The 10,120-nt window shown below is 31.2% G+C and overlaps 1 protein-coding gene across 1 annotated transcript; it reads right to left on the bottom strand.

Annotated features, from left to right (window-relative positions):
- Window positions 1-3: 3 nt before the first annotated feature.
- On the bottom strand, window positions 4-5,386 carry LOC111377074 (NADP-dependent malic enzyme-like; the record flags this gene model as incomplete). The annotated part of the gene is made up of 17 exons (XM_023000122.1): window positions 5,089-5,386; window positions 4,561-4,776; window positions 3,885-4,005; window positions 3,712-3,786; window positions 3,106-3,257; window positions 2,884-2,989; window positions 2,692-2,757; window positions 2,035-2,130; window positions 1,850-1,921; window positions 1,690-1,773; window positions 1,507-1,605; window positions 979-1,026; window positions 844-897; window positions 629-727; window positions 444-533; window positions 136-213; window positions 4-48 (listed from the first exon to the last, which is right to left on the bottom strand). Coding segments are annotated over exons 2-17 (1,434 nt in total), but the record flags the coding sequence as incomplete, so codon positions are not given.
- Window positions 5,387-10,120: the final 4,734 nt, after the last annotated feature.

Here is a 10,120-nt window from a genome sequence, read left to right as displayed (position 1 = left end):
ATATTCAACAGGGTCAAATGGGCTTCCACTACAAAAGATAGCACGTCCCTGAAAATGATAGCGCGACATGTAGATAAGAGCCAATGAAATAGATGGCTGAGAATTTCTTATATGGGTACCAATAAATCCATTTACCTCGCTCCATGCATAAGCCTCTTCAGCAGTACATTCTGATTGTGAGGTCGGGTTTGATAGAGCGAGAATGATTGGTTTCTGCATATGGACCGTCCATCAAAGGTTAAAATTTTCAGAGAATTTTATTAATGCATGGTTAGCTAAAGTTTAAATATATGGAAAAGGTTACTCAAATTCCTAAAAAAAGTTTACTTATTTACTTTTAAGTAAACTTTTTAAGCTTAGCAAAACAAGATCTTAGTACACATCCAACCAGAAGTCTGTGTTTGGAGGCAGTGAGGAGAAGAAGAGAGACAGAGAGAGAAAACCTCATTGAAGGATGCCATGGCCTCTACGACTTCCTTAGTAAATGTTCGTCCAACACCTGAAGTTCCTATCAGAACTGTTGGTTTTATTGCCTGAATGCCAAAGAGATTTAAGATAACAAGAAAATATGCAAGCCAGAATTTTGATAAATAACGTAAACTCCCTAGTTAGAACATGAATGTCCCACCTGAACTGCATTTAACAGTTCCTTAACAGGTTTGTGGTCGTGAGCCCAAGGCTGTTTGAAATGTTGAAGGGACTCCTTACGAGAACTAACCACCAATCCCTATTACAAAGTTAAGAACGTTTGAGTAAAGAATATGTTCTAGATAGAATCTTGATAAAATTATACAAGTATGCAATAAGAGGAAAATGCAATAGATAATGGACATAACTAAGAACCTTAGAGTCCACGAGCCAAACTTTTTTTCGGGTTTCTTCAATTGGAGTATCTGTCTGTAAATGCAAGTTGAAAATTTGATCAGAAAGATTTACTGAAGAAAATAATCAAAAGAAGACAGCAAAATAAGTTAATACCTTCTTGGATATCTCAAGAGCTATAAGCTCAGCTATACCAGTCCCAGCCTTCAAAAAGCCAAGAACTGAAGTCAGAAAACGAGCAGAAGTCGAAATAATGGATGCACGGTGAAATTAACAAAAAGCATAAACTTCTACTTCTCATTTTGATAGGAAACAATCCATTAATAGAGATCCAAGGGTAATGCAAACTGTATCTTCACAGAAAAACAAGGCCATTTAAAACTATCCCACGATATTAAAGTTATAAGGAAGGAATTAAGCCTATGTGCTAGATGTCTCTGTTCCACAAAAAAAGTAATGAAAAAATAATTTCACATAGAAGACAACTTGTTATTGCCGAGCAAAAAACATGAAAAAAAAAAAGTCATATGTCTTGTACCACGCTGTGCATTCATACTTAGGTGAATACTGATAATGAATAACATGTTCGAAAGCGGGAACCATTAAAAACAATTTAAGCTGATGGATAATCATTTTGGGGTGGTCGAGGGGGAGGTGAGGGGGTGGACTGTTATCGGAATTAACCTCTCCAGCACCGAGGAACAAGAAAGTGTGATCGGCTAAAGTCCCACCCACTACTTTCAAAGCTGCAATGAGTCCGGCTAGAACCACTGAAGCCGTACCCTGTGATGAAACAAGAAAACTATGAAGTTCTACAAAAGAAAACAAAAAATTTTCTCTACCAAATGACACTTCTAACAAATTTACCTGAATATCATCATTGAACACGAGATGAGTTGTGCGGTATTTAGAAAGTAGCTCAAAGGCATTGTGGTTTGCGAAATCTTCAAACTAGAAAAGTATGACAAAAATTCAGGTTTACGGAAGCAAAGTGCACAAATTCCTGTATGCAAAAAATTCCTTATACCTGTACTAGGATTTTCTCCCCGTAGTTCTGCTTAACTGCAGACATGAACTCATCCAGAAGCTCAGCATATTCCTGTATTAAAAACAGAACATTTGAAAACCATGTCAAACAAGAAGAAACAAAGTTAATTTGGGAAATATTTTGTAATTGATTTCAAAATCAATGTAAAAGGTAAATCACGAGACCTCGCCAGTTGCTCTGTTTTGCTTCAACCCAATGTAGAACTCATCATCCAATAACTTCTTATTATTTGTCCCAACGTCGATTGTTATGGGTAGGCACTGTGAAAGGTGAATGTAGAAAGTGAATTTCTGCAACCAGATAGCTAACTATTTGACCAATTCCTCGAAACTGGAACTTCAACACAGATGGCTAACATATTGAATTTTCATAGTTAACTATTATAACATGTTTAGTAGGGAGAATTGAAAGGCACCGGACAAAAAAGAGCTAAAATCTTGTTATTATAGTCCAATCTACTGATCTAAATTTTCAAATAAAGGTGTTCATCATATCAGCAAGTGTATTTACTACCTTATATGGCATAAATAGAAGTCTGTCCATTGAAATTTTCCAAAAATACCAAAAATATTGTAGGAAGAACAGGGTGATGATAGGTGAGTAATTTCAAAATAATGTTATCATCATGGAATCTTAAAAATTTGTGCTAATTTGTATTATGAATCGGATCTTAACCCAAAATTTAGTAACAGTTATGAAGAGCTATCACTTCATGTAGCATTAAAATTATTTGTATGAACAATCAAGAAAAAGAACGATAGGAAATATAACAAATTAGAGAACATTAATCAGAGATAAAAACAGAGTCATTTTATGCTTACAACTGAGGGACGAACACCTCCAAGAGCTGTATATAGGGAGAGTTTTCCCACAGGAATCCCCATACCCTGCAACATTTTTGAATGATTTTGATGAATAACATTAAGCCACGTGCACAGACAAAATGAGTCTCCATTTTTCAAGTTAAATATCACAATCGGTGCATTCATATAATATAAATTAATGAAATTTACCTGACAACCAAGATCCCCAAGCCCTAAAATGCGCTCGCCATCAGTTACAACTATAACTTGAATAGTCTTTTCAGGCCAATTCTTTAGAACTTCAAGAATCCTTCCCCTAAAATAGTCATATCAATTGACATCAGATAAAGTAATTGGCAGATAAAATATTTCGGCTTAACTTCATAATAGAGTATTAACTAATCAAAGAAAAGAAAAGATAACTAAGAGTACTTCTCTTTTAAGCTGATATAAAGACCCTGAGGGCGCCGGAAAATGCTTCCATACTTCTGGCAAGCCTCACCAACTGTCGGAGTATAGACAACTGGTAGCAGTTCTTCAACATTATCAATCAGAAGCTTATAGAAGAGCCTTTCATTTCTCTCCTGCAAGTTTAAGAACTAAAATTAGCATGTGAAAAAAAAAAAAATAGATTCCACACAATATTCACCATCATCAGCTATGAAACAAGATACATGGTCAAGAGTAATCAAAGTATCAAAGTACTATCCATCTGAACAAAGGCTACTAAGCAGTCGTACTCTGAACTTCTGTAAATGCATCTACTAATTGCATACATACAGGAGGTATCCCCATTTCAGAAAATGGAGGCCACCATGAAACACGATACCTCACTTTAGATTACTGGAAGTGTTCTGTATACTATAATGGCAAGTAATTTTAGTAGAAACGAGTAGGAAAGAGTAGCCAAATAAATAACCTAGCTCTGTATGCAGGTGTTCACAAACATTGTGGGATTTTTATAACAAAATTGATATCAAGACTAACATAAGATTGCACAAGTGACTGTGGTGTGTATTTTTGAAGGGGCGCATTTACCTGAAGGTCAATCATGGCCATATATCTTTGCAATGGGACTGTAAACTGGCGCAGATTGTGCATCAATCTCTTCTCCTGTAATCAAAATCGAACAGGGTTGATGAGTGGTCTATTTTGTATAGAAAAACAATAGGCTGCAGGATCGATCTCTATGGAAAGGTCTATCTGATGACCTGAAGTTCTTGAGTAAAAACGGCTGAGGGAAGAAGGCCTGTCAAGTAGTGAGCATCTCTTTCCTTGTCAGTGAAGGCAAGCCCTTTGTTGTGATGTGGATCACGCAACAATGTATAGCCGCTGAATAGAAGTATAAGCACTGCAAATCAGTTTCTTTAGCTAGAATATTCAACTCAGCAATTCCTTGGATTCTTAATTTAAGAATATTTTTAGCATATTGAAGATAAAGGGGGAAAAAGGGTAAATCCAACAACTAGAAGTCAAACGATTTATGTAACTAAGAAACAGATGCACTCCATAATTTCATCATCACTAATAAAGACAAAATGTGATTAAACATTATATCAAACAAGATGACGAGTCACGACTTCTGTTGCTATAACACGAAGTAGATCTTGTAAAGAAAGAGGAAGCATAGATGCATCATAGTCTCTCTACACAACAGGCACAATTCTTCATATAATCAAATCAAAGCAATAAACAGAACTAAATCAAATTATACGAAGAAAATCAATACAAATCACACAACTTGGAATATATTCTTTTAGATCAATTGCCCAAGAGAATACAAAATGAAACATCACATTTCAGTCATCTAGTCAAGAAAATAAGTCCATCGTCAATCAAAATTTCAAATATAAACACATAACGGAGCATTTGATTTTTATAGATCACCTAGCAACAGAAACAGTCCATGGGGTGATAAGTTGATCTTCGGAGGCCCTATCCTCACCATACACGTCCTTAACACCGCCACCTACACCAGCTTTATCTTCCATATCAAGAACTGGTTCACCAGTCATTTCCTTAAATGTGCTCTCCATCGATGAACCTATCTTTCTCTCTCCTTTCTTGTACACAGAAAACGCTCGTCTCTGCCAATGAAACAAACTGAAACACAAACAAGAAAAAATAACAACAGCACATAAAATTAGGAGTTCTTGAAAAGACAAACAGATTGTTGTGAGTTCTCTTGTTCTTGATTTCAAGAACTCAAAACACGAAAATGACGACATGACGAGATAAAATGCAGTTTCCTTTGATTTCTTGTTATTTATCAAGAATCCAGACAACCCACCTAGCCCAACAAACTGGGAAAAGAATCAGCTTTGTCAATTGAAATATATAACAAGAATGTGAAAGTGAAAAAATTATAGTTTATATTGCGTAAGTATGGAGAGAAAGCACAAGTGTGAAGAATACCAGAAAATTGGCTCCGTTGAATGGGATCATAACAAAAGATACATGTGGAGAATGCAATGTTATATACGTAAGTAATATGCGTCTCCTCAAATGTAGAGAGATAAAGTAGGAGCTTTGCGCGTTTTAGAGGGAAGGTGGAATTTACCAAATGGGGAGGCAAAGAATAAGAACAATCCTATCTACCACGTCTAGTTTGTCACAATTGATAGATTTTAATTGTCACAAATGAATAAAGGTTGAAGCTTTCTTTTCTGCCATTTTCTTCTCTCTGTTATATCCAGCAAAGCTGCGACTGCCTTCCCTTCTGTTTGTTTGTTGCTTCTTTTTTTTTTTCTTTTTTTTTTTCTGAAAAAAAGATTAGGGCCAAACTGTTACATGTACAGAATTTTATACAAATTCGTGGACAGAAATGAAGTGACAATTTTTTATATTAATATTATTTTACTCAAATTTTATAATTTCTTTGGAAGGTTAAAATCACTATAAAGTATCAACCACTCAATCCTAGCAAAAGTTCACATCAGTTGCCAAAATTTACTTTTTCCATAGTAATCACTAAATTAACGAATGTAAACATTAATTTTAAATAGATATTTCATAGAATCCACAAACACACACTTATTCATCACCCGTTTTTGGAAAAGAAAAATTTTAGTTAAAAAATGAAACCAAACTAGCATTTTCAATTTGATTTCTTTTATTTTCCTCTTTTGTTTTTATGTTTTTTTTTCCTTCTCTTTCACATGCGCATTTAATTGTTTTTGGAAGGATTTTGCACTGTACATGTTTAAGTTAATGTTAAGATAGAATATGTTAAAACTGGCCCCTCAGGACACATTCCAACTGACAAAGATGAAGGCGCTTCAAGGTTGGCAGATCAGAGGTCGTGAGTTCGATTCCTGGAAGGCTCTTGGAAGGCAGATATTCCCCTGGAAAGCAGGATTTATCTTGGAAGACAGGAGCTCTACTGGAAGGCAATATGCAAAGATGGAAAATGACTTGTTTGGCACTTTGACAGATCAGTTGGGGGGCTCTTGAGCACTGGTCAGTTTGGGGCATAACCTGCGGTTTAACCTGTCTGCAGTTTGAGGGGCCAAGGTGTGATTCCAGGATTTAGTCACTGTAAGGTGGATACTTGGATATCCAAAAAATAAAAAAGGTAATGTTATCTAACATCACTAATTTAATGATCACATATTGAAATTCCACCAAATACATTAAAATTTAATAATGTTATCTAACATCACTAATTTAAGAGCGTCAATCTAAGTGTTATAATTAATATGATGACTCAATTAAAAATTAAATTATATGATTCAGTTAATTGTGCTTATCATTTAATGTCACTTAGAAACAACTTAGCCCTTGTTTGAGTTCTATTTTAAGTGAAAGAATGCATTTTTAAATAGTGGCCGATTGAGAATATGTAGTTAAAAATTAAGAAAAAAATTTGAATTTGCGTTTAATATTATTTTATTGAAAAATTTGTTGTTGAAAATAAGTTTTGAAAAAAATAAATTTTGAGAAGAATGAGGCTCAAATAAGGACTTAGATTGATTATCTGTTACGCTAAATAGCATTACGTATTTTCAATTTCTTTATTTTAAATTGCTTATTTCAAAAGAGAAATCAATGTCAACCTTTTACACCACGTTGCTTAGTCATAAGATGGTGACTTTTTTGGCATTTTCTTCAAGCGGCTTCTATGAGCCACGTCTCTTACCTAAGTCCTTCTATTTTTATTTTTATTTTTATTTTTATTTTTACTTGATGCAAAATTTTTTATTATTTTAGAAAGAAAGGAAAAAAAAAATCGAGAAAGCGGGATAATAATAATTCGAGAGTATACAAAATTCATCTCGTTAGTTTCTATTATTATGTTTGGTCGGATATCGTCACGTTCAAAACATGTAGTATATGCTTTTTGTTGGAATTTTAATTCAAAGAAAAACCATTAATTGAACCTTTAATATGATGGCCCTTTCTATTGTGGCTATTTGCTGAATGTTTTACAGAGAAAACCACCAATTAATTAAACATTAATATGATGGACCAAGTAAACCGCACAACTAGTTGGACTACCCTATTGCTTTGAGATTTAATTTAGAATAATAATAAGTGACTTATTTTTTATTTTTTTTAAAGTATTTTAATCATCATTGTACTTTCTGAAGTATTTTTCAATCACCATTGAACTTTAAAAAATTCCGAGTTATCATTAAACTGCTCAAAATGTTTTCATGCCATTGAACTTTAAAATATCTCTAAGTTGCCACTGAACTTTTTCAAAATATTTCCCAGATGTCATTAGACTTATCAAAATATTATTCATCTGTCACTCGTCGTTTTAACAGCCAAAGGACAATATGACAAGATAGATAGAATAAAGATGGGATAACATTTTGATAAATTCATCAAGTTCGTTAACATTTAAATGATGAGTGACAGGGTGACAAAGAAAATTACATTTTAGTAATTCAACGGACATGGAGAGCATTTAAAGTTTGATGACAATTGTGAAACATTTAAAAGAGTTCAGGGGGCAATTCTGATATACCTAAAATTATTGGAGTGCTTAGATAAAATTTCAATAATCTCATTCATAGTCAGTAAATGCAGTAGTCATTCTGCATGATATCTTATGTGACATAATTTTAATGTACAATATATTAAAAGGGAGGGTTGAGGAAAAACTTTTAATTACTAATTTTATCCTTGCATATTTAGCTATAGGTTCAATGTACCCTCATTTATCTTTATATCTTTAATTTTCCATTTTACCCTTACATTTTTATGTTTATGGTCAATAATACTCTTAAAATTGAGTTTCTTTCAACTAAATTCGATTATTATTAATATTAAAATTAGTTATTTTTTTAATATTAAGTCAATTAATTTTCACTAAACACTATTATGACTAATTATTGGTGTATGATTAGTAAAAACTTATTTTAAAAAATTATAACAATATTACATATATAATTAACATGAAATGGCATAGACTTTTAAGTCAATTGATATTAATATATAGAAATTATAAAAATAATAAAATTATATATACTATAAAAAATTTGGATAAAATTTTTGTACAAAATTTGGTTGACCAAATTGTTTACTCACTCTCACATGTATGCGGGTCCCCTTTGCATTAAAAAATTCGATCATGTGATCCCTGTCATTCTATTGTAAGAGTGTGTAAAACTTTTAGTACAAATGTATTTATACATGTAGCACAATCCAAAAAATTTTAAACCTAGTATTACATATTAAAATAATATTGTATTCCTAAAAGATTCCAACGATAATAAGATAAAATAGTTAAAAAAATCCCCATCAACTAACATTCACTTGACAAATATTAGATGAAAAATCATTTTCTAATAATCTATCAACTCTTTAATCACCATTAATTTACATTAATTCGATAAACAATGAGACAAAAAGTCATTTCTTAGTAACCTGATTGGATAGATGATAAACATTTTGCTTTTGTATTTTTATATTTATGGTGAACAATATCGTTAATGTTCAATTTATTTCTTCTAAATAAAATAATTAATAATTATTATTGCTTTCAAAAATTAAGTCAATTAATTTTCAGTAAACACAATTATCACTAATTATTAGACACAATTAGTAAAAAAAAATTATTATATACAATTAAAAGAAATTACAATAATACTATTTACATATAATTAACTTGAAATGGCATATTTTATTAAGTCGATTGATATTAATATGTAAAATTTATTAAAAAATCACTTACACAATTGATTTTTTTCAAACCTAACAATACATATTAAAAATAGACTAAATAGTATTGCATTTAAAAAAAAATCTATTAAAAATAATAAATTCAATCCGTAGTTGCTATCTTTAAACCTTTTTATTAATCAAATACATAATTTTAGAACATTTCATTTTCGATAATATAAATATTTTGTTTTGAATTGATATTTTACGATAAGAGCTTTAGACCAAATGAAGGAAATAAATGAGAAAAATTATATGAGAACTTCGTTATGAATCAAGTCTCAAATATCAATTTATCATTCGTAATCCATCACTCACGGATCACATATTGAGCATGTGTTTGTAAAATATGTTTTCTTTTCTATCTTACTATTTCTAAATAATTGTTGATCTGTAATATGTTAATAACTATTTATCAATTTATTTTAATTAAAATTATACTACTTCTATGATGATAGGATATCTAAATGTGGTCTCTTTTGATCAAAATAATGGCCAATCTTTTTTATAAGGCACAACAACCAGTCATAGATTTTTTATTTTTATTTTTTGTTTATGATAAACTTTTCAATATTGTGAATTATGTGAAGCTTTATTATATTGGATAGTTAATTTTGAATTTATCTTCTACAAATACTCTATTTTTTAATCAAAAATTACTTGCATCTAGTTGTCCAATTCAGTACAAAAATTTTCTTTGTTTGTTCAAGTTGAATTCTGTATATTTTGTCCTTATAATATTCATTGATATTGGACATGTTTTTTCTCCTTGTTGATCCAATTGTACAGTGTGCAAATGTTAGTTTTGAGGAAGTGAAAATTCTAATGTACATTTTCATTTGCAAGGATTTATGTATGAGTTGTTAGTTTGGAAAGCAGTTTGGTACTTATTAAAATTTACATTTTTTTTTACTTAAACATTGGATAATAAATAAATAAAAAATCATCCAAATTTAAAATTAGACTCTCCCTAATTTCGAGTGGTCATGTTCTCATAATTTTTACCCTTACAAGTTTGATTCAATACACATTTCCATAAAATATTTAATAATTCTGGATTTATTAATTTTATTGAATATTGTCATTCTCTTAATTTACATTCACTTAGTATTGTCACCTTTAATTCACAATAAAAATATTTTTTTTTTAACTAAATTATGACTAATAATCATTAAGAAGGCTCTTGAATGTATAGCCTCCCAACCCCCCCTCCCAACCTTTTTTTTGACTATTTGGTTTTGACACAAAACTATATTTAAAAATTAATTATGTAAATTAT

This window comes from Olea europaea, unplaced genomic scaffold, assembly GCF_002742605.1.
Source record: "Olea europaea var. sylvestris unplaced genomic scaffold, O_europaea_v1 scaffold1602, whole genome shotgun sequence".
In the NCBI taxonomy this organism is placed as follows: domain Eukaryota; kingdom Viridiplantae; phylum Streptophyta; class Magnoliopsida; order Lamiales; family Oleaceae; genus Olea; species Olea europaea.
This window is presented reverse-complemented; position numbering and strand designations above follow the sequence as displayed.